Below are 26,428 nucleotides of genomic sequence, written 5' to 3'. Positions count from 1 at the left end.
TATATTCTGAATTTAGATAGATACTGCCTATATAGATAATAAGATAGGTGGTTAGATTAATTTTTAATTATTTTCAGATCCAAGAAGTAGTTTTTCTGATTTTTTAAGTACTTATTTAAGATTTTTTACTTCCGATTTTCTTAAATTTGTAATGTTGATGGATACTGTCTGTATAGATACTGAGATATATAGATACATTTTATTTTTTAAAGATACTATCTTAATAGATACTGACTTTAAGATTTAACATTGAAGATTTCATTTCCTCTTTTTTTAAGATTTTCTCAAGTCTTTTTATTATCGATAGTGTCTATATAGATGCTGATCATAAAAATTAAATATTTAATAAAATCTTTTAAATTTAATATATATTTTTTTCTGTTATTTAAGTACTTAATTAAAATTTCTATTTAAGATTTTTTTATTTAAGATTTTTTAAGATTTTCTTTAAATTGTAGATTTATAGATACTGGCTTCATAGATACTAAGGTAGATAGATAGATAAATTTGTAAGTTTTTTAGAAGCTGTTCAAAAAAATAACAAATTTAAGAAAATCTTTAGAGTCAAACATATAGTTTTTCTGTTGATTAAGTTAAGTTCAAGGTTTTTTATTTTAGTTTTTTTTTAGGATTTTCTTAAATTTTAAATTGCTAGTCTTCTAGATACTGTCTATACAGATACTGTATCAAATATCCTCATTTTGGTTGGCGTTTACTTTTTCTTTCTTGAGACAGACTGTTTCAAATAATCTACATTTTTTAAAGGTAAGGTTTTCAAGATTGCTTATCAATCCCGTTGAAAAGAGTTTCTCAACTATTTACGGCTCGAATTTGAGCCCTGTGATTCACAACTAGTTTTTGAGTATGTGCGGCAAACCTGATTGATGGCTATGATAAAATAATCGATATATCGATATAAATATATACAATTATAAATGCAGATAAAATGTTTTTCATATTAGAATACTTTCTTTTTCTTGAGATTGAGAATGAGCTATCGATACACAAGCTAAAGATATTCGTGACATCAGGCATTCTCTATACGAATAAGAATATGCTTTTGCATTAATCGATAAATCTATAATAAAAAAAGCTGGCAACCCTGTTTGCATTATACATGTCTGTTACAACAGAATACTAATATGCAAATTCAAGAAATAGCTTTAAGTTTCATTTTTGTAGGGATACAAATTTTAGAAATAACTTATAGCTTCATTTTCGTAGTGCATTCAATAGTCGCATCCACATTTTTAGCGCACAGCTCTTATTATTATTTGTGCTGCTTTTGTTGGTTTTTGCGCGTTTATCAGTTAAGATCAGCCACGGATATGTCTGCGACTGCGTCGGGGACTGCGACTGGGACTGGGGCTTATCCTGCCTGCCCGCCAGCCTGCCAGCCTGCCTGCCTGCCTTCCAGCCGGGCTGCCGAGCAGCGGCTTTAGGTAATTCTTTTTTTTGGGGGCACTGAATTTTAATTAAAATATTTCTCAGGGTTTTTTTTGGTTTATTTTCATTTTCTTAAAGATTTTTAGGACTTTGTCGAGTTTTTGGGGTTTTGGCTGCTGCGCTGCGCTGATTGTCGTGAGTGTGACACATTTGCATCAGATATGATGCGCTAGAGTCAAAGGACAACAACATCAGCAGCACACCGAGACACACACACACACACACACACACTCGGAGCTAATAAATCACGTGGTGTGGGCCCACCGAGTGGTACAAGGAAATGCGGCAGCAAATAAAAAAATAAAATACAAAAATTAACTTGTCGCACCTGAGACGGCAACGAGGTGGCATCAACTCATAAATAGTTTAACTTGTTTTTCTCTTCTTCTTATTGTTGGCGTTTGGCATTGTTCTGAGTGCATATTTCACACTGCATTCAATTCGGAAACGCATTTGACACGTTTTTGTCTTTTTTTTTGCCTATTTTCGTAACATCTAAATTTTTGGGCTGAGGGCGCGACATGGCGCCAGCAGCTCGCTACGTGTCCTGCTGCGTTTGCCAAAAGGACGAAACGCACACACACACACACACAGCCACACACACACAACAGAGTAATTTACCGGTTATAGCTATGGACTGGGAATTCGAGGCGTGAGGCAAAAATTTGTTGGCCTAAAATTGCGGTTGGATTTTTTGGATTGTTTTCTTTTTGGTTTTTTTTTTTAGGACATTTGAATTAGGTGGAGTGTATTTTGTGTATGGGTGGGCGGATTATGGAACAGTTTTATATTTGAGCCACAAAAATCTTACCAAGCAGCTGTGCATAAGAGTTGCCTGTAAAGAAAACAACAACATTTATATATAAAGTATATATCAGATAATTTATATATGAGACAGGTAAATTGAAGAACTTAATCTAGTTGAAGCATTAAAATAAGTAAAATATATATATATATCATCCTTTAAATGCGTTTTACAAGGTCGTACTTTTACACATAATTCGAATTACTTCAACCATTACTTCAATATAAAAACAAACAAGTAAGCGGGTCTAGTCGGAAGTTAAAGATACTTTATAAACATATACTATACTGGAACCTACAAGACAAATTTTGTGACTCTAGCTCTTAAAACATTAGAGATTTGCTAAAAAACAGGATTTCGATATCGATATTTTTCGATTGCTTGGGAACGGGGCAAGCTATCGAATATTAGACAAGGACTCGTACTGTGCGGGCACTAGGAATACCTATGTACGTTCAAGTTTCTAGCCCTTTTAGGTTCTTAGACGCATTGATGCTGATCAAGAATATATTATACCCTTTTTACCCATTTTCAATGTATTTTATATTTTAAAGGAATATATTTTCATTAAAAAACATAATAATAAAAAGTTGTGTATTATAAAGTTAAAATTTAATAAGTTTTTCTTGGTAGATGGATTGTCATTCACGGCTCGGTTTTCTGGCTGGAAGTCCACAGTAGCTCGAGCTTTTTAAAAAGGTTCTACAACTGACCAAATCGATTTCTGTTAAAATTGAAGCGCCATTAACTACTTGAAATTCAGAATATCTAAAGTCTTTTTTCTATATTACCTTATCAGTTTTGTTGCTGCCACATTTTACTTGAATAATTAACTTAGTCCGGCAAATCAATTGATTTTGTTTTTCATGCTGGTATTTGGTTTATGTTTAAGTACAGCGACATTTAATTTATCATTGTCATTAGTTTAGTTGCTAATTTTTTTCGTCATTTCCGTCGTTGAAAAGGTTTTTTTTGTTTTGTTTCTTGTCAGCGTCAAGAGTTTCGGACACTTTTGAGCTTCGGACGCGACAACCTCGCATAAATCTCAATTAGCGGGCGCCTAATCTATCTTTGAGTTACTTTTGCGCGAGCTGCCAAATAAGACGCACCCACAACTGATTAGGGGTAATGCATTGCTCGCGGGAAAGAAAAGTCGCAGGTGCGTGGAGTGGAAATATTTTTTTGATTTCAACATTGTGTCAAATAAGTTAATAAACAGAATTTACAGTCAGTCTTAAAAGTTGCCGAACACTAACTTAAATTGTAAACTGTTTCGCTTCCATTTTAGCGCAATAAAAATTTTTAACATTTTTATTCAAGATTTTTTAAATGTTTTTTGAAATGCCGCGCTGCTAAGCTATGTACTGCTTGATTTGTTGGGCCGTGCACTGCTTGATGCAACAGCTTGGTTTGAGCAGACACGCAACATGTTGGCAGCGCGCAACATTAACAGCCCTCTGTTAAGGCCAGTAACTGTCTTTTTGGTTTCAAATTCAAATTCAATGTGAAGCATTTTTTATCAATTCTAAGATTGGAATATGCGCAATATTTTTATCAAACTTTTCAATGTGGATGCTTCGAGCACATTTCATGAATTAGCATTTCCTGGTCTTGTCTGATTGTGAGTCAGCGGCATTTGACACAGTTTCGCGTAAACAAAATAGCTAAAAAGAAGAAGAGAGCGAGCGAGAAGTATTTTGTTTGATAAGCACAGCTACCGAATTCCCTGAAGTTACCTACTATCGAAGATATTTCATTCATGTCAAATGCTTTTGTTTTTTAATTGAACCGATTTGCTTGCCCGCCTATCGAGGCGTCATTTCACGGACACACACGTCGAAATATATATTCAGTATCTGCCTGAAGTTAATTGGAAATTGAGACACGGGCAAAGTCCACAATCATTTTTTTTCGTTTGTTTGTTTTGTTTTGGGTGCTTTACCTCTGCGATATTGAAAATTAAGTTGCCTGCTTAGACTATTTGACAGATTGCTCTGAGGCTGATAGCCGCTGACAGCTCGAAAAGCCGCACGAGCAGAGGCTTATCAGTGACTATTTGGACAAATTGCGCTGAACTTTGAAGGTTTTAAGGTGAGACGAAGATGTCACGATGTCGGAAGAGTTAACTAGCTAGTTGAGTTTCTTGTAATCGTTGTCTGACTGCGCTTGATTAGATTCCAATTTGGCTGCGTCTCTCGATAAGCTGCTTTCACACTACGCACATTGCCTAATGTAATCGCCTTTTTATATAGTGTTGTGTTTTTTGTTTTCTTTTTGGGTCGTTGGCAACAACCCAATTTGATTTAATCAACCGATCGATAAAAAGCCAGGCCCTGTCTAATCGATCAACGCTGCAAGCGCTGCTAACTAGACCTTGGTCAATATATTATGCATATTTTGGCCATAACCAGAACTACTAGTTAAAATGCATCGTTTATTTGTGGGTTTTTTTCTCAATTGGCAGCACTACAAATTGGCATGTGTTTTACTTTTATTGTGATTCCATTAGTTTCAAATTTTTATGATTTGTTTTAACTCTACTCTGGATTTGCCATAGTTTCTGATGCTACAACACATTTAACAGCGGCTGTTATCAGCATGCCCTGCGGCTGCAACGTCAAACCAGCTGCGACATGTGCGCTGCCATTTTGAGTTTAACATAACAGAATGGTGATTAGTTAACAGCGCTCGTTCGCCTTAACAGCATACGGCGAGCGCACATTTGTATCTGTATCTGAGTTTGTGTGCACCTTTCGTCGGTTCGAGATCGTTGCCGCGAACAGAGCGGAGGAAAATTAAAAGAAAAAAACGAAGAAATCAAGAAGAAGAAATCAAATCAAATATAACCGAAGCCAGAGCAACGGCAAACACAACAAATGCGTTAAATTGAAAATTGAATTGGAAACAAGAAAAGCAGACGAAAATAAACAAGTTAATAAATTTTTCGAAATGCCACAAAGAAAATGCAAGTAAAGTTCCATTCAACATCAAAAAATGAAAGTGAAAAGTGTGCATGAGAATAAATCGCATTTACAAATTTCGTTCAATAACTGATTTTGTTTTAAAAATCGACTAGAATTATATATAAATATATATACTAAACGCAACCAGTTCTTTAAAATACAAATTATGCCCAAGTGCCAAAAGTAATAAAATTAAATAAATACAACAAATAAATAATACAACATTTTTTGTGCAAAATAAAAATCGAATAAAATTATAAATTGTCGCCACAATCGCCGACAAATAAAAGTGCAATACACACACACATAAATATATACATATATTTAATGCAACAACAAATACACGCATGATTTGATTAATTAATACACATATCAAAAGCCACAACTACAACAGCAACAACAAATTATTGTACATAACATAAAAATTGCTGTAAAAAGTGAAGAAAAAAAAACCAAAACAAAACAAAACAAAATACAAATTGTAACTCGGCTTTTGTTGCATTTTTTTCGCTGTGTAATTTTTTTTGTTAACGCGGCACGATTTGCATGCAAAATAATTAAACATATACACACACACACACACCCATACATACAGATATATATATATTAAATATAACATATATATACACATGTATAACTTTTGATTTCCGTTTGGATTTTTGATACGTCGCAACTTTTCGTCACCTCAACTCAAATGTACGTTTCCAGACGGCATCACGCACAAACCCATGTTGGATTATAATTTATACCCTTAAATTTGGGGGCTACAATGCGGCCAGAAATATACAATGTAAGTACCGATCCCCCCCACTCCTCTTTACAGCTAACCAAGCAACGCACTTCCAATAATTGCACAATACCAACAACGATTACGATCGCACTTAAACTGAATTAAGTCATATATTAGCTTCTAATTACGAACTGATAACTGGAACGTAGTGTATAAATAGTTCTGCCATGTACTTCAAAATATTTCCTCAAAGCATTTGAATGTGGCTCACAAATAATTCCCTTGAAAAGATTTATAAAAAAACTAAAGTGTGCTGCGCGTATTTATGATATAATTTAATAATTGTGCCATGATTTTGAGGAATTGACGAATACAAAGAAATTCGTGTGCAATAAAAAAAATCAACTAAAATTCGAGCCTACATAAAAGGTTTTTTGAAGAAAATGTTAACATAATTTTTTATGGAATTCTTTGTAAGTTGAGGAAGTGTTGCCAAAGAATATAAATTTTAAATAATGTTGAATTTATTTATCTAGGAATTAAATATATATTGATAATATATATTAATAAAAAATTAATGTTTAATATTTTTATGAAAGGTTAAAGGAGAAAATTAATAAATATTAATAATTAATTTAATATATATTAATAAAATAATGATGCTGAATTGATATATGAAAGATTGAAAGGCGGATTTATTTATTTATTTGATTTATTTAATGTGAATGCACATTAAGTTCACATTTTGCTGGCCTTTTCTTGTGTTTCGTTAAAAGCTGGAATCAACTTTTGCACAAAGAAAGAAGTGAAAATTAGGAATGGGGTAGATCTTAACAGCTCAACAATATTTCATTATTCTTTCTGAATCTCAAAAACTTGCGTTTAAATTAACAAGTATTAGCAATTATTTTTATAAAGATTTTATAAATAAATACAATCTTAGCACAGCGGCAGGCCACATGTAGAAAAGCACTGAGAAAAAACACGCCATTCCCATAGTCAGAACCTAAAACTCAAAACACAAAAACACATTTCGCAAAACTCAATACAAAAGCATTTGGAAAGAAAAAAGCACCATGACCTGTGTGTGTGGAGTCCCTTTGGCTATATTGTATAAGTAAATAGTATATTCCTTTCTCATACACACACACACACACACACACACACGCACGCACATTTATCAGGCGGCAAGTAATTTCACTTAAAAAACAATTTTCAAACATACATAAAAAGCACAATTATATGTTTCAAACGAGAATTGTGAAAACGTGAACGAAACGAAACGAAACGTGGCAATAATTGCGATTCATAACTTGTTATGGCACCAACACATGCAAAATGCCAGGATAAATGCCAGCTCTCCCTCTCACACTCACTCCGACTGTGTGTGTGTGTGTGTGTGCACAACCCCTTTTTTCAAAATAAAATGTAAAATAAAAAACTTTTTGCTGCAAAGGGTCGTCAGCTTCGTGTTTCGTGCTTGTGGCATGTCCTGATCTCAGGACATTTACCTGAGCCATAAATCAATTGCAGCGGCAGCAGCCACCGCCGCCAGCCGCTGGCGACAAAAAACGCTACGAAAACGCGTCAATTAATCAGCTTTAAGACATGCACGACTTTGCAAGAATTTCATCATAAATGCCAATGCCACACGCCGCCCCTCCGCCCACCACCCTTCTCCCCCACCGCAAACTAAAAGCAGGCGACGCATGCAACAAATTTCCTAAGTCAAATACTGTCACGCCCTATTATATATATATGTGGGCGTGTATCATGATAAGCATAAAAATAGACAATATTTGATTTAAGATTTCGACTTGCTTTTGTTTATATCTTTTTATTAATTAAACGGAAAAGCACACAGATAAAAATGGGGCATAAAAAAAACTGTTGTAAAACGCGAGACAGTTCCCGAAAATGTTTCAGTTTCTTTTAAGGTTTGTTTGATAAGCCTCGCTTTTTATAGCACTTTAATCTAATGTGGATCAACGCTGAACTGCGGTGGCAAATTCTCGAAAGTGAAAGATCTGTGAGAATTGGACAGAAACAAAAACTGAGTGTTTTATAGTTGTGCGATTGCGCAAATATTTGCTTTAATTATACAAAGTGTGTGCTAAGATTTTGAAAGACAATTTTCTTTTAGATATTATTATATAGATATTAATAGTACATATCTAGACACGCGCAGAATTATCACGCATTTATTTCCTAATTGTATTAAAAGTACAATAAATATGAATCTATGTATAAAATGGTTCACATATAGTACACAAGTCTCAAAATATCATCTGCAAGTTTCTCGAGTATCATTGATAATCTTTTTGAGCAAGTCTAAAAAGATTAATAAGCTGTTAAGAAAATTTTATTAAAGAAGTCTTAAAACAATACGAAATAAAAATCAGATCTTATTCACAAATAATTCCTCATATTTCGTTAAAAGCATAATTATATTTCAAGTAGTTCCAAGTTCAGTTACTGGAAAATACCTTCAACTGGTTCTACCTCAAGTCTCTTCATCTTTTGGCTGGTTCAGTCACATGGGATTCTTAACAGCTTGACTTTGGGGTTTATTGAAATTTATGATCCGATAGATACGCATTTGGCAAATCACAAGCAGAAAGGCAACAGAAACAGCGTAAATACTTTTATGACTTGGCACATATTTGTGCAGCTTTGATTAATGCAATCAATAAACACACACACACACACGTACACAGCCTAGACATAATCAAAAGTAATCTTAGTTATAGTAAATGTTACTATAGAGCTATGTTAGAGCTTTAGAATGGGTTGCTGCTGCCTACTTTGTAGACCTGTGCCAAGAGCTGGCTGCACGTTCATGACTGGCCAGTTAGCCAAATAGTCACCTTGTCAGTTAGTCAGTTTGTCAATTTGACAGTTAGTCAATTTGTCAGTTAATGATGTGCCGATTAGCTAAAAGCTTTAAGGGTGCGGCATTTAGTGTTTGGGTTTTACGCATTAACAATCAAGTCGAGGGTTTGTTAAACAACAAAAACAACAACAACAACAACTGCAACTGCAACTGCTGCAACTGCAACTGCAACAACAACAACTGCATCGCATTACATCTCATAATGCCAATGACGAATGCTAATGCGATAATTATTTGAAGTGCAGGGGGCCTTAAACATAAAAGGCTCGAGTAAACAGAGCCACAAAAAAAAAAACATTAAAAAATGTCAACAATATAAAACTAAATAGCTTAAAAATTATTGTTCCACAGAAAAGAAATAAATTGAATTGTTTAAAAATTCTGCTGCAGCTTTAAAAAAATAACAATTTATATTGGCATAGTTCGAGCGCTTCAAGAATGTAAATAAAAATTAAAAATAATATAAAAAAAATATTTTCCTAAGTAAAATTAAAAACATCCTAAAAATGTAAGCATATAAAATAAATTTATAAATTTATGTATTTATGTAAAAGAAATATAAGAATAAATATATTTAGCATAAAATAAAAAAAAAGAAATTAAAAAAAAAATAAAAAAACTAAGCTGTGAAGATTCTCAGTATTAAATTTAAAAGCAAATATAAAAAAATATATATATAAATATGAAGTATAAAAAAACAAATTAAAAAGTTAAAATTCATAGAAAATATGTCGTAAAAATGTATCTCGATACTCGATACAAAATATTAAACTATTTTCTTATTAATATTTATATTAAATATGAAATTTGCTTGATCAAATGTTAAGCTGCTGTCCAAGCATAACTATAGCTAATCTATTCTTAATTCAAACTCTGCTCAAATAACCAGCTCTACTTAAGCTTAGCATCTCTTAAATTAGATGCTACCTAGTTGGTTGGTACAACGTAAACTAAGCATTAAATCAAAAAGAAACGTAACTTATAGTTAACGTAACGTAATCGTAACTCTAATAATTTACGGACCCCTTTGAGATCTCTCTAGGACAGGTACTCTTTAGCTTCAGTTCAATTACCCGTTGAGCGACCGCTGTATACCCTGTTCTTTAGTGCGACGTTTGCCACAATTTCAGTTAAATTGCTAAACGTGTCGCGTGCATCAATCATTTGACGGGTTCAAACGTACTTTAAGCGCCCCAGGCAAATGCCAAGCAACTACCTGTCGCCAACTTTCCACGATCCAGCGATCCACTTAAATTACAAAAGAAAAAAACACACAACTCACTTGAATGTATGGAGGGCGGCTTTAATAAGCAAAAAAACCGAGGAAAAAAATTGTTGGCGGCGCTGCTTGAAAATATAATAAAAAAATGGAAAAAAAACAAGCGAAAACAATAAAAAAGAAGCAAAAAATGTCACTTCAAGTTTTATAATTAGGTTACGCGCGGGTGGCAGAAAGCTGCAAAATTTGAGAGCGGCTTTTGGCGAGGGGGCGGGGGCTTGTTTGAGGCATGATTTGCGAGAGAAAACCTGACGGTTTGTCGCCATAGTTTATATATATATAGATATATATTCTGATATATGTATGTTGCAGCGATAGTAGAAAAAAAGGCGCGTGTTACAGCTAGTAGTCAGTGGGCAGCGGCGTGGGCGCAAAGGGGGCGGTGATGGGACCGGGAGGGGGAGGGGGGGTGCAAGGTAGAGGTAGGTGGGCGAGCAGTGAGCAGGGTTTCAGTTGAGGCCGTGACGCAGTCCGAGAGCGAGCTAAAAAGTCACGTTTCATGATGATCGCTGATGCTTCATATATGGAGCATATAGCATATATATGCATATATATACATACATACACATACATGTATGTGTGTGTGCATATATATGTGTGCATGACGCGAGCTGCAGGCTGTGAGTCAGTTGGGCGGCTCTTGGCTCAGCATTTTATAAATAAACGCTTGGGCCATTGCGCGCGCGTTTTAAAACGCGCCCAAAGCGCGCACATGACTTGGCAGTTGTTGTTGTTGCTGTTGTTCGTCTCTAATGTTTATAAATGCGCCATTAATTTAACATTTATTTATATCGCTTAAATGTTGACAAACATTTCACACACACACATAACACCCCAACAACTGCTCACTGGGAATGAGATCTTTTCAGTTGGGTTTGCTACCAAAAACTCAGACAGCATATCAAATTTTGCTTAAGCTTAACACAACTTATTTTAAGCTGTTTTAAAATGCTTCTCCATTCAGCTAAAAGTCAAACCCTATGTGGATGCACAAGATGCACGAGAAAAAAGGGAAAACAAAATGAAAACTGTTTTCTACGTCTTTGCGAAAACCCCAAGAACTACAACTAGAAAATGGGTTTATACCTAGTATGGATAGGGGGGGTGGTTGGGTGAGTTCTGTGGGTCTAGTTAGGTGCTGTTTTTTATCTTATCGACAACACGTTCAAAATATACGCCATATACTATACTCACTTACTACAAGCTCGCATACATCTATACCAACAATAAGTATAAATAAAATAATAATAACAAAAGCGCCAAAATACGCTCGAGCGAAAAAATGTATTATTATTAACATTTTATTTTGTGTAAGAAATAAAGTCACGGCCCTCAAGTGCTTGTTGTTTATTTTGGCGACTGGCAACTGAGACTTTAGACACACACATATATACATATATATACATATATAACATATATAGCGCTAGGTATGTCTCTATGTCGGTTACACTATGGAAAACTTATTGCCTGACTGGGTCTTGAAATTTACTACGTTTTGTTTTTTTTGCTTTTTCTTTTTTGTTTTTCACTAACCAAGCTGTGGGTGGTCGCTTTCTTTGATGCGGCTGCTTATAAAACAATTGAAAATATTTAAGCTGTGCGAGTGAGACAGACAGACGGACAGTCAGCACGTGTCAGAGCGAGAGCTGGGCAGAGGCGGAGGCAGCGGCAGCAGCAGCGGCATTTGCTGTGGCAGATAAATCATGCCAAAGTCGAATACGTGGTTGTAAAATTGTTCAATTTATGCAAATATTTGCATTACAAATTACCAAGTCGAGGGTTACAAAAGCAATCCCCCGCCCCCCTCATACAGCCCCCCCTCTCGAGAGCTGCATAGGGCCAAGCGTTGATCGGCGTTGCACCTGACCTACAATGTGCAGCGTGTTGTTGTTGTCGTCTTGTTGTCTCTTCTCTTGTGTAAAACAACAAACACACCCACTTAATACACACACACGTGCACACACACACCGATCAGCAGATCAAGCGCAGACGTCGTCGCATTGCAAAATCAACGCTTACAAAATTAGTGTTAAAATTTTTGGGTGAAAATTAGAAAGTTACCAAGCTGCAGCCAGCTAGCGGCTATTCTTTGGTGCATGCACTTAAGCCAAACAAAAAACACTTTGATTAATCTTTAGCTTAATTGTCTTAAGGCCCAATCGGCATTTTAGCATAAATTTAAATTAAATTTTATCATTTTCTACAATAGAAAAAGGCAATTGTTTGCATAACAACAGTTACGCCTGCATCATCAGCTGTTTGGCAGCACATGAGTTCCTGCTGGGTTAACTGGGTGTTCGATATTCAATCGACAGCTTGTGGGCTTGTGGCTCATTCAATGCACTCGCTATGTGTTTACCTTGGACTTGTCTTCGTCGGCGTCTTGGTTATGCTCCCCCACCCACCCCCAGCACGCCTTTCGACTCTGTCTGGCCAATATTGACACTTTGGGAAAGTTGCCGCTTGCCTAGCACAACAAAATGTATTTGGTTTTGGACGCTGCCACTTAAGTAGCCTCTGGCTGTTTGGGCTTATCAGCCCAGTTGCAGGCCCCGCACCCCATTCTGTACAAAAAAAAATACACAAAAAGGAAAATATATAAAATGTGCGACAGTAAAAGCGGCTTATCAGCCCAGCAGCTGTCCCACACCCCGTAGCCGTACGAAAATCGCATTAGATACAAGCCCTACAAGCCATTTACCTTCTACCCTCCCCCCTTCACGCTCTCGCTCGCAGAGCAATTGTCGCCGTGTTATTTTCACGCCTATTTGAGAATTATGCAGCAACAGACCGAGCTACATTCCAGCAGGGGCACCGCTAATGAGCTCAGATTTGTGTACCGGCACGACACCGGCTTAGACCCATCTTCCATCTCCCATCTTCCGACTCCCATCTTCCATCTCCCAACTCGAATCTTCAGCTTCAGTCTGCATCTGACAGCCTGGATATAAACAGAGCGCGCGTGCATTTCAAATTATTTGCGCGACTCGCGTATGTAGATACATAGATACAGATACATAGATACTTACGCGCAGATACTCGCAGCCTATCGCCGGAGTACACTGAACTTCTGACTCGACTCTTATTTTTGCTGTTTGCTGTTGCTGCTATTGTTCCACAGCTAACTCGAAATGCTGTTTCATATTTGGGGCGTTGCTTGGCTGCTGCCACAAGTTCAAGTATCATGGGTTTTATACTATGTACACATTTCTATAATCGGGCAAACTCGTTGAATCTGAGTTCAATCTGAGTGAGTTTTACGGAGCATGCAAAAAGTATGCTAAGTTTTAAAGGGGTACTCAGTGGGCAAAATAAAGTTGTTATTTTTGAATTAACTTAAGAATTAACTGCATTTTTAGCTGCATTTTCTATTATATTTTTGTAGGATAATGTGCGTGTACTTGTAAAATCAAGTTATCAGATGAGTTAATTCATTTTTATTTGTTTTTTATTTCTATTTTTTGTAGCACTATTTTGTCATAATTTCCTCGTTTTACTTGTTTTTAATAGTCAGACTCATAAAAATGATATAAATATTTTTATACACCGCACACGCCTTGTCCCAGCGCAAAGAACAATACAAATCCACAAACTGGCAACTGTCAAAGTCAGTAAACCCCGAGAAATGTTTCCCCGTTTTGGAACTTCATTAAAGCGCACGCCCCTAGCACAGCAACAGCAGCAACAACAAGGCAAGAGTTGCAATTGCAGCCGGCACAGGGGCAGGGTCTGGGGGTTGGCTGAGGACAACAAAAAAATTTAAAAAAAATAAAACCAAAAAAAAAAGCGCAAGGTGGATGATGCAAGAGTATTAAATAACGTGAAGTTACGTAGCAACCCCTAAAACAAAAGTAAACGAAAATTGCATTAAGTGCAGCATGGCAAATGTATGTGGAGAGGAGGGTGGTAGGGGGCTTGGCTACAGCAGGGTGTATCAGTGCATTAGGGTGACCATAGTCGTCATCGTTATACGCACAATTGACAGCAGGAACTTTCACACTTGGCCGCAAAACACGTGGCAGGGGGTAGCCGCTGCCGCTGCTGCCTGTAATTGTTATTAAGCGATTACATGATTGATGAGACAGCTGAACACACAGAGAAAGAGAGCGAAAGCGAGAGCGAGAGTAAGAAAGAGTGCGACACACGTGTCGGCAATCAGGTAGGCACTCAAAAGCAGTTAAAGGATTTCGCTTAGTCCTTGCCAAAATATAGTTAAGCTTTATCGGCCACGCTTATCGCGAATCTTGACCCGCCACTTAGGTGCCCCAAGCTCAGGCGCGTTAATCTAATCACCCGCGCATTCCTCGCATGCCTAAATAGCCGCCAAGCACTGGGCTTTGAGTGGCTCGTCGATTATCGTGCGGACTCAACAAGTTCGCATTCAGTCGGAAAACGTGTGACACGTGTTTGGCCAAAGAGCAAATCACACTGAAAAGTAAACAGCATGAAACCCGTTACAAAAAAAAAAAAAAAATAAAATGCTTAGAGTATTTAAATCTGATTTGCATTGAGTGGCCAGAGTTGACAAGTTGCGTTTAGCCTTTTAATCTGGCAAGTCGATCAAACTTTGTATTTTTTGTGTGGCTTTTGATTTGCAGCTTGTTATTTTGTGCTGTCATTTTGATTTGCATTCCCTATAAATGCGAACTAATTACGGCTAGCAGAGAGCGTTTCTGCGATTAGATTGCCTGTGACGTAGACAGCTCAAGTATGTCCGCAAGGCTGAAAGACACCAAAAGCAAAATAAGCTAAACTCAGTGCGTGGCCAGACAAACTGATTCCAATCTCGAATCGCCTTTCGAATGCGTTGCGTCTGTATTGGTGAGCTTTCGAGCGCCGCTTCCTGTCCATGCTCGGCTGCAAAGCTTCGGCGTGTGCGTGTGACACGTACGTGTAAAAGCTCAGCTCAAGTCGTAACTCCCAGCTGCTCTAGTCGACAACTGTGCTGTGTTTATCTAGTCGGGTGGTCCTGGCCAACGTTCAGGCACGTCTCTGGCCCAAAACGAAATTCCACAATTGCAGTAAAAACTTATAAAATAGCTGAAATATGTGAGTACTATTCAAAATGCTCCTCCCAAAAAAAAAAGAGTACACTAGGAAAATACAAACAGAAGTAAAAACTGTTCAATATGCAGAGCACATGGTTGTCGTCTATTGCGTCAGACACAATCAGACGCAAGAGGAGTCGCAGACGTTAGCCAAAGGCTCCGAAGACGAAACGTACGAAAAAAAATAAAAAAAAAACTTTACTCAAGTTCATTTGGGCGTCTGCCCCCGGCCCGTTTAGCCGGCTCTGTGCTTCTGTCTGCATACCAAAAAGGTAATTATGAGCCGCATTGTAAAGGGAAACAAAAGTAAAGCACAGACATGCCATAGAAAGAGCCAATATCAAATTACATACATGAGAAATGTGGCATAGAGACAGTCAACAATGAAGATGAATAGAATACGCGTAGAACACAACAACAACAACAACATCAAGAAAATTGTGGTTTAGCTACGGGTCACATGCCGGCATTAACTGAGCTTTTGTGTATTAGAAACTGGCCTCTGGGTTTCCATTTCGGTTTCAATTCGCCAAGAATTGCGGCGCTAGGGTTGATAAGGTAAACTGTGAGCTAAATATGAGATGGAACAGCTTGATGTCTGTATAAATAGAAATCGAGCCATGATAACAATTAGAGCTTACAACTTAAAAGTTTCATAAGGCCTAAAGCGTTGGATAGAGCTTTACGCTGCAAAGCGTGAAATCAAAATTAACCTTATGCAACTTTTTGGATTATTCTTCTTTAACTTCTCTTAACTGGCTAGACAGTTTAATTAAAAAGCTCCAACAAGCTTTATGACATTACGAACTTGAGGGAATAAAGACTGCAGCAGATGCCTAAGCCTTAATCCCCTAAAAATACTGAGCTTTAATGAGCTTTGGCTGGACTGAAAGCTCAGGCACTTCAGTTGATAAGTTTATATTTCTTGACATTTGGTCAAGAATTAAACTAAAATCTGAAAGCTGATGCCTAAAGATTTAAGAGACATTTGAAACTGATTGCCAGAGCAGCGCAGCTTGTTGCTTTGCTTAATCAAAGAAAAAACATTAAAAGTTTTACTGGACTTGCCGTTCATTGAAGTTTGAGTTGCCTGTATCGAAATTATGCCGAATGCAAGCTAAACATAATTCAAGCTAACAAAAAATACAAGAAAAAAAGACGCACAAACAGAGCTTCATTTAATTGCTTGGCTAAGCGAAACGAGACTCGGAACCAGATCAGCCGCCCCATCAATGAATTGCGAAAACATTTGAAATTCTCTGGCGATTCGTGGCCATTTGTTTGGTTTTATTTTGAATTGAACTTTTTTATTGTCTGCTGTGAAATTGAAAAATGATGATAAAAATCGCACAAGAGTCACGCGTAAAAAGCCAAAAGGCATTTGATTCAACTTCTGCTCGATTCATTCGCCATATATACACTATAGTATATATATATATATAAGTTTTTTATTTGGGGACTGCCTACTGTGAGCGCAAAAACGCTTCGGAAATTGGGCCCAGTAATTTGCACATGGCACTGGCCTCTGCTGGCCGGGACTTGGTTTGGGCTGTGGCTCACTCAGGTTTTTCGATGGTCCCTTCTTGTATTGATTTCTTGTGCACTTTCGAGTCGCCTTTGTTGCCATTGTGGCTTGTGCGCGATTTTCACTTTTCAAAAGCGGCAGCAAATGTAAAAAAGAACATGAATAAGAACGAGCCCAAGAAACTGAGAACAAGAGACCTTCGTCCGAAAGAAACTACCCTTCTTTGGCTCGGGGCAGCTCTCTAAGCTGAAATCAATGACCTTTTGCCTATGCCGCTGCCTCAGTTGCTGCCTCAGTCGCTGCCGCTGCCGCTGCCAAAAGGGATTAGTCAGCGTCGCCTGAAACAAAATATATATGCACTAAAAATATAAGTATGGTATACATCTATATATAGTATATATATGTAAGTGATCCAATCGATTGGCACGACAAAAACAAAAAATAGCAAGAGGCAGAGCAAAAAAACGTTTTCTTGGCTTTTTCCATAACCATTGACATTGAGCCAAAGCAATGCTTATACTCATGAATACCACTCATGAATACTACATATCTGAATACTACTCAAAGGTAGCAGTTCATCTTTTTAGCTTTCAATAATATTGACGCTTTTGTTTAAAGAGCTCACGATCAGGCAATGAAATGAAATGACTTAATTGTTGTTTTCAGCTTCCCAATCCCAGCCCCGAGACGGAAGTTGTACTCAAAACAACAACAAAAAATAAATAATTTAAAAAAAAATACAAAAACAAATCAATAAAATAAAAAAATAATCATTAATAATCTGTATGAGTTATGCTAATTTTTTTATACTTTTTTTGCGTACAACACTTTATTTATAGTAGATATCGTAAGTCTCTCACCCTCTCCAAATGATATTCATATTGTGTTTTCCTATATTGCAGGTTACTACAGTTCATGCTGCTCAATGTCAGGATTATTTTTATACTGATGGTAAGTAGAAGTTAATCTAACAGATATAGCAATATAACAGTTGATGTACAGTTATACCACATGAATGAAATCAACTGTCATATAATTATAATGGTGGCTTGCGTACGTTAGATATGGTATAACAAAAGTTAGCCAAAGAGTTTTATAACTGATAAATAAAACAATATAACAGTTGGTTATACAGTAATACTACAGGAATAAAATCAATTACCATCTAAGTGTGACAGTTATCTAACGTGCGTAAGTTATAATGTAACAAAAGTTAGCTAAAAAGTGTCGATTTAACACTTAAATTAAATTAACTAATTACTTAGTTAAGATAATTAACTTCAATCAGATTTAACAGGGTAACTAAGAGTCATGCCTTTGTTTCAATTCGATTTATCTTTGTGCTTGCACTTTAATTAAATGGCAAGTACCTGAAGATGACTTGGCATATCACAGATTCCACTTGATAATGGGCGTGTTCATATTATTTTATTAAAGATCAGATTGCATAGGTTGATTTACGATACGTTTGGGTGTAAATAACTTTTGCATTTCTAATGGACCTCACTGTTATGAATAGGTATATTAAATTAGAAGAAAAACAATAACAAACGAAAGCCGCTTAACAGTCTATTTACAGTCTGTTAACAGGCTGTTATATTTCTGCTGAGATCTATTGTCAATTTATATTTTCATCAAATTTGTTGTGACAATTTTCGTTGTTGTTGTCTTCGTTTTCAGCACTCCAAATAATAATTATCATAAAAAAACCCATATTTATATATCAATATGTGTAGTATTTCTTTCCGTTTGATTATTATAACAAGATCGAGTGTGTAATCACAAGTGAAGTGTGCGGAGTGTGTGGAAGGAGTTGAGGCATGGGGGGAGCAGCGGGGGCTGGGGACATGTGGGGTGTCTGATATCTGAGTGCGTTGTGTGTACATTGGAGTGGCTACGTCTGCGGATCTGCTTGGGCCACTAGCTCAGGGTCTGGTCCGGGCTCTGTTGCATGGCCACTTGAGTCGGGCAACATAGTAATAAAAATAAAAAAATAATAATAATTATTATTATTACACACACTCGCACACACACACACACGCGCGTTAAAGCGTCATTGAACTGTGAAAAAGGTCGCACGTCATTTAAGCAGCCCATCAAAAAGCTGAAACTGAAAACTAAAAACTCAAAAACTGAAAACGAACAATTTTTTATGAGTAGTACAAACAGAAGGTGCCCCCCCTCTGTACCCCACTGCGAGGGGTGCAGTGTGTGGCGAGTGGGGTGTTAAGAGAAACAAACTGACATTGTTTGATTTTGTGTCAACTTGAAGAATGATGAAATGTCTGACAATCAGCTGAAAGAAATAAAAGTTCAAAAATTTCATCAAGTCTCGCCAAGTGGCAAGTGACATTTGCCAGTGGAGCAAGGGGCTCGGGAGGGGGGTGTGGTAGCCAGGGGCGTCTTCAGACTTAGGTCAATTTGTTTTGGCTTGTGCATTTGCACATTTTTATCTATTGGTTACCTATCATTTATGCGCTTAAGCCATCGACTTATAGATACACATATTTTTAGATATACGACCAAAATAACTGCCAGTACTTGCAACTGTGGCTGTAGTGCCGTGTGGCAAGCCCTTTAATCCCCCCCAACCAGAGCGATATAGATATCAAATTATCAATTATGTATACTCATATGTTTTGCTGTTCGCCTTGTTTTGCTGACTGCGCATATTTTGGGTTCTATATCAATTTGCGATATCAACAATTTTCGCAGCACTCCCCCACACAGCAAAGGTATTTATGCAAAGTTGGCTAACAAAAAACGTGCCACTGATAGACAGACACGGCCCAGACACGTGGTGTTTAACAGAGTTAACAACATCAGCTAAAGATTTGGCTAGTTGCTGTTCGGGGCAATAGAGTACAGGGCAGCTTGCCTGGCCGCGATTTGATTGATGCTTTGGTTTTATTGTTTGTACAAATGGTTGCACGATAAGCTATTCAATTTCCTCTGTAGGCTTATCTTCAGATGTTGACCAATATCTAAGGTATTTGTAAGCTGTTGACAACACAAACTTGACAAAATTATGTGGGAAATCTTACTTTTAAAGTAAATGAAAAAGAATGTGATTGGCCTGTTCATATTTGGCTAAGTGCTTTATCAATATGCTCAATTAGTAATCAATTTGTGCGGCTGCAGCTGCGACCGACCCTCAGCAGAGTTGCGGCTACAAAGTGCAGGATTAGCTGATGTTCCATGATTCTAAAAGCAATTTGCCGTAGGCTGCCTTAACACAGCCGCTTTAATGGCCAGTGTTGAGCAGCGGTGTGGGGCGATTCACATGGATGCTCAACTTTGACCATAAAAAGCAAAACCTGGCGGCATTTTGTGTCACATGTGTGCACAGTGGCCCAGGGCCAGGGCCAGGCTCGGGTCTCTCAGGTCTCATAATAAAATGCTGAGCGTATTAATGAAAATTTATGGGCAGGATTAGGCCAGGCGGCTGGCTGCAGGTTGTACAGTTTGCGCTTATTTTGTTGTACAGTATATATTTAATATGCCATATTTTGTATACTCTTTACTCAACTCCTTCAATTCTACTTCATTTTTCAGGTAATGCTTGCTCTTGTATCAACAACATGTGCAAAGAAAACGGAATACATTTTAACACTCAAGACCCACAACAATCGGGCGCTGCATATCAATGCGCACGGCCGGGTAACAGCCGAGGATATATCACTAGCACGTAAGTACAGCTATACCTGATATCTCTCATTCTCATTCTCTCTCTCTCTCTATATATATATATATATATCTGATATATATATCTATTATTTATGGTTTGTTTCGGCGCTGTTGTTGCCCATCAATTTTCATTGTTCGAAAGCGCGCGCGCGCCTGCCTCGAGAGCTGGTCAAATGGCATTTAAATTGAATTGGCATTTATTTTGAACTCTGGTGCTGTCTGTGCATATTGTGGGCTTAATTAAATTATTGGTAATTTAATATTTGATTGATGTTGATGTGCCCCGCCATGGGCGCCACGTTTGCGGTTTCATATTAGCCTTCTTCTTTCAATTTATTTGAATTCATGCGATTCTCTGCACACACACACACACCCCCCTTCTCCCCACTCCTCGTCCGACGCTTGGCATTTGCCGCCCGATCGACACTCAGTGGGTGAAGTTCAGGAGCACCGCAACGTATCCAGAAATGGGTTGATCTCTACGCGATAGCGACAGCAGTCACAAGCAATAAGCGTGAGAAGCTAACGGGGAACAAAGCCCACTCAATAGATTTAACAGATTGAAAAAAAATATGTAGGGAGTATTATTATGTATGTATATGTTACAGATGCAGATAAAGATACAGATACAGATACAGATACACATATACATACAGATACATTTAGAGATACAGAATCATATACATATACAGATAAAGATACAGATACAGATACAGATACAGATACAGATACAGATACAGACACAGACACAGATACAGATACAGATACAGATACAGATACAGATACAGATACAGATACAGATACAGATACAGATACAGATACAGATACAGATACAGATACAGATACAGATACAGATACAGATACAGATACAGATACAGATACAGATACAGATACAGATACAGATACAGATACAGATACAGATACAGATACAGATACAGATACAGATACAGATACAGATACAGATACAGATACAGATACAGATACAGATACAGATACAGATACAGATACAGATACAGATACAGATAGACAGATACAGATACAGATACAGATACAGATACAGATACAGATACAGATACAGATACAGATACAGATACAGATACAGATACAGATACAGATACAGATACAGATACAGATACAGATACAGATACAGATACAGATACAGATACAGATACAGATACAGATACAGATACAGATACAGATACAGATACAGATACAGATACAGATACAGATACAGATACAGATACAGATACAGATACAGATACAGATACAGATACAGATACAGATACAGATACAGATACAGATACAGATACAGATACAGATACAGATACAGATAGAGATACAGATACAGATACAGTTTATTATAAATAATATAGGAAACACAGACAGATATATTCTAATAGAACAGTATTTATGGAAAAGGTTTAGATAAATCGTAGACAAGTTTCATATATCGATAACATTCCTATCGCTCACAGCGAATACCAAATATTTCTGGACATTGCGTCACTGATACGCCTAAGGTCACACTGGCCGGCGGCAGGCAGCGAATCGGCGAACCACTTGACCAGTGCAAAGTTCAGAGCGCATAAATCAAACCAACAAATTGTCCACACGTGAAATTCGATAGAGCAGAGTGACAGAGCTGGGGTGGGGGTGGGGGATTGGCTGAGTTGGGGGTGTGGGCGGAGGCGCCAGTTTCTTCATAAATTTAACTTTGTCAGTTTGGTATTTTATCTTATCTCATGGCAGTTGTTGTTGTTGTTCGTTGTTGTTGTTGTTGCTGCATTTGGTTCGTTCGAAGGGAATACTTGGGCTTAAGCTCCGCAAGACTTGCCAGACTTAGCTGATTTGATCGATTTGCTTCGATGCGAGGCGTTGCCATATCGAAGGTCTTCTCCATGCAACGAGCACGTGAAGAACGCACGCAAGATGCTACCAGCTTGGAGCTTGGAGGTTTTCAGGGTTAAGCAACTGCCCAAAGAAAAGATGGCCAAGTGGAGAAGTTCAACGACTGTGCTTCGGGCAGAGCCCACAAATGCTGTTAGGCTCCATGCATGATTGGCGCAGCTTGATAAGAAGTCAGTCAGTCGGTCGGTCGGTCGGTAATTGACTGGTTGCTGATGATAGCACCGAGAGAGAGCCAAGCTAACTGAACCCTACCCGGTCTCAATTGGGCTCAGACGAAGAGCCGCTATAAAATCTACGCGCACTTAATTTCATTAAATGTTTGATTCTTGTTTCGTATCGTTAACTTTGCCGCTGCCCCCTGTCTGCTAATCAAACCTTTCATAACTTTATCGAAAACCTTTCAATTAATTGGGTTATCTGGGCGCTGAAGTGTGTGGCACCCCTCGCCTCACACTTGCATGCCATATATATAGCCGCAGCTCAACTAGCATTAAATATTTACTTAACTAACAGAAAAACTTTTGTTTGCTTATAATTAATTAAAATTGATTTGTTTCTTCCGATAATGCCCATTACAGAATCCTTCACAATGGACAGTGTTGGCGATGTACTCAGCGAGGATTTCAAAATCACCATCTATGCCAAGGATGTGGACTACTATTTGTGCTTTGCCCAAGGCAAACTTGTTGGAAAGGTAAGAAATGTGCTTTTGTTTATATTTTTTATTTCTTTATTTGATGAATAAAGAGTTTATCAATATCTTAGATATCATTGTTAAACGAGCAGTATTTCTGATAACATAGAAAAACAAGAACTGCAAGTCACTCTATAAAAGAAATTTAATCTTTAGAAAGATTAATTAACTTTGTGTTTTTTCACTCCTCTGAGATAATTGATAAAGTATCGATATATTTAATGGGTCAGATAAAATTCTTAAGAAATTTCTTGAAAAATTTGTATGTAATTATGATCAAAAAGAATAATATCAATCAACATATCCGTTGAAAAATACTAAGAATATAGTAGAATATAAATAGAAAATGTTGATAAAATGGACACAAGATTTGGGGAACTGTATATTTAAACTTTTATAATTTAGTCTTCTCTTCTCTTCTATCATTTGCCTAAGCTTTAACTTTAACCTCTGCTTTCTCTTCCCCTTTACTTGATTTCCTGTAGAGAAACGTCACAAACGATTGCCACTTCAGAGAGTCAATGGATCATGGCTATTATCAGTATACAAATGCCTACAATCCGGTGCTGCGTGTAGGAATCAAGCGCAACTTTCGCCCGATTGGTCCAAGGGATATGAATAAATTGCATCGACATACCTGCTTCCTATTCTATCGCGAGAAGGCCGAACATTTCCACAGCAATCTGGCCAATTGGAAAAGCAAGGCGACGACAACAACAAAGGGAACGACAACAACTAGCAGCACGACAACAACTACAACTACAACGACAACAACAACAACGTTGAGCCCAGTGGCAGTGACAAAACGCGCACGTGGCAAGCCGCAGCGTCGCCCGCAGCCAGCAACAGCAACAACAGCAACAACAACAAAAACAAGTATTAATAGCGATAGTTCTTCTAACCACAACAACAATAGCAACAACAGCAACAAAAACAACAACAACAACAATAGCCTTAAGTCTCACAAGCAAGCCAACAACAATGCGTTGGAGGATGCGCTGCGCGAACAGCAGATCATCAAGCGCAATCAGCAACATCAGCGACGCGTGCAACATCGCCGCCGGCAGCGGCAACAGCATCGGAAGCAACATGCCAAAGCCGCCGGCGCCATGCTGAAGCCGCAGCCCAAGAACCTGGTGGTGCGTCATCATCACAACAATGCAACGCTGCTGGAGCGTCGTCGACGCCGGCGCCTGCAGCGACGCCGCCAGCAACTGGAAGAGCAGCAGCAGCAGCAGCAGCAGCAACGGGAGCAACATTCCGCCGAGCAGCAGCTGCCAACAGCATCGTCCTCCTCCTCGTCCTCCTACACAGCCACAGCGGCGTCGACGGCGCTGACAGCAACCGCTTCGCTGGCGCCCTCGGCCTTCAATTTGTTTGCCATGCTGGCGGCGAGTCAACGCAAGCGCGGACGCCGAAAACGTGAGGCAGCGGCAGCAGCGGCAACGGCAGCAACGAGCGGTGCTGCTGGCATGGATATGCAGCTGGTCGAGACACCGTCGCAGCAGCAACTGCAACTGCAACAACTGCAGCAGCAGCAGCAGCAGCAGCAGCAACAGGTGCAGCAGCAGCAGCAGTCTGAGGGTGCGCAGCAGCAACAAAATGAATACTCAAAAGCCTATGTTAATAGTAACTTAAACTTAATGCTAAAACATAAACTAAATGTAGAACTAAATTTAAATAGTAATAGCCCTAATGTTAATAATGCAATACCTGCCTTGCCAAAAAACTACAACTACTTGTACAGTAACGAGCATTATAATATGAATACTAAAAGTAGCACGACTGATTCTAGTAGTTTAGACACTAGCACTAAGTTCGATAGTCCAAATAGCCATAGCCATAGCCATAGCCATAGCATTAGCCATAGCCATAGCCATAGCAGTAGCCATAGCCATAGCCATAGCCAGGGGGGCAACCTGAATGGGGGCGTTGTTCAATTCAATTTCAATTTCAATGACAACATTGACAATAATCTTAAGCAATTGATAAACGATCGAATTGATAGCAGCAGCAGCAGCAGCAGCAGCAGCGACAGCGACGACAGCGCAGCTGTAGCAACTGTTGCCGCTGCGGCTGCAACAGCAACTGTTGTTGTTGTTGCGCCCAATCGCAATCATATTGTTGAGCATAATATAAGCGACGATAGCCATAGCAACAACAACAACAGCAACAACAACAGCAATGACAGCCAGAAAGCAGACAGCAACTATTTCGGACTAGAATTGCAGCAACAACAGCAACAACAGCAGCAGCAGCAGCAACAACCTAATATTAATAACTATAATGCAAATATTAATGTTGTTAACAATAATCGCAACGATAATAATGCGGCGCTGCAGCCCAATCATAACCATAATAGTAATTATAATGAGCAACTTGCGAATGACGATGAAACGATACGAATTCAAAATAAATATGAAACACATGTAGTACAATACAAACCTGACGTATTCATTTCAAATCGGTTGCCTGGGATTGGGGTTGGCATTAGATTCGAGCGAGTGCATTTCTTTTTGCAACAAAGGAGAGTACAACTTTGGATTGCCTAGGCACAATCCTGTGCTGGGGCTACCCGAAACAAATTTACCATATTTGAGGATATGCTGCTCATCAAAGGACCAACAACTTTTCAGTTGCTGCCAGAACAATAAGAATGCCCTTTGGCCTATTGAAAGTTCTAATCATGCTTTGTCGTGTGACACAGGACATGCCAGGATACCCAAGGATACGGCTGGATTATTATTTTTTTTTTAGCACATTTTTCTAAGCAGCTTGTAGGACCTAAGTTGATTTATTCTAATCATGCCATGTCGACAAAAAGGGGACTAGACATCACTTCTCAGGATATGGCTGAAATATTTTATACATTTTTTGTAATATTTTTCTTACAATCTAGAATTTTATTCCCTCATCCCAATTATGGCTTGCCGTCTAAAACAAGAGTGAACAGGATACGCAAGGACACGGATTAAATATTTGTATTCAAATTCGTTCCCTAATCATTAACATACTTTATCGCATAAAAAGGACTCGCCAGGACTGCCAAGAATACGGCTAAGATATTTGAATATTTTAAAATATTTTTCAGCTAGAAGAAATTTTATTCCTTTTCATGCCTTTGGTCGTTGGAAGTCCACTACTATATATCTATCCAAAAAAGCTCTACCTAACTCATATCCTAGCAGACTAAAGCAGCTAGAGCTATGATATTTGAAGATTTGCAAAGATACGCCTAGCTGGAGCTACGAGTCGTTAATACCAACTGCAGCGAGAAGCTTTTCAGTTTATGGTTATCAACTAGGAACCATCGACTTGAGCTTACATACAAAATATGTCCTGTTTAAGCTTTCAATGAACATGAAGGAAAGGGTAATTGCAAAGGATCAAAACCAGGCTATAAATTCACGGTCCTGAGTTACATGCAAAGAAAGCCTTTGTGGTTATTTT

At 38.1% G+C, this 26,428-nt stretch overlaps 1 protein-coding gene across 1 annotated transcript; it reads left to right on the top strand.

Moving 5' to 3' along the window:
* The first annotated feature begins 5,578 nt into the window (after positions 1-5,578).
* Positions 5,579-25,545, top strand: pyr (pyramus). The gene is made up of 5 exons (XM_064680546.1): positions 5,579-6,004; positions 17,592-17,640; positions 20,245-20,377; positions 22,863-22,978; positions 23,464-25,545. Coding segments are annotated over exons 1-5 (2,367 nt in total). The 5' UTR covers positions 5,579-6,002; the 3' UTR covers positions 25,531-25,545.
* Positions 25,546-26,428: the final 883 nt, after the last annotated feature.

This window comes from Drosophila montana, unplaced genomic scaffold, assembly GCF_035044405.1.
Source record: "Drosophila montana isolate Dmon_TW-CO22-7 unplaced genomic scaffold, ASM3504440v1 contig_2127_1, whole genome shotgun sequence".
In the NCBI taxonomy this organism is placed as follows: Eukaryota; Metazoa; Arthropoda; class Insecta; order Diptera; family Drosophilidae; genus Drosophila; species Drosophila montana.
This window is presented reverse-complemented; position numbering and strand designations above follow the sequence as displayed.

What these genes read in the sequence shown, in the direction of transcription:
- pyr (XM_064680546.1), top strand. An exon ending in GGATTATTTTTATACTGATG is followed by an intron (nt 17,641 to 20,244) that starts GTAAGTAGAAGT and finishes TTCATTTTTCAG; the next exon opens with GTAATGCTTGCTCTTGTATC. An exon ending in AAGGCAAACTTGTTGGAAAG is followed by an intron (nt 22,979 to 23,463) that starts GTAAGAAATGTG and finishes GATTTCCTGTAG; the next exon opens with AGAAACGTCACAAACGATTG.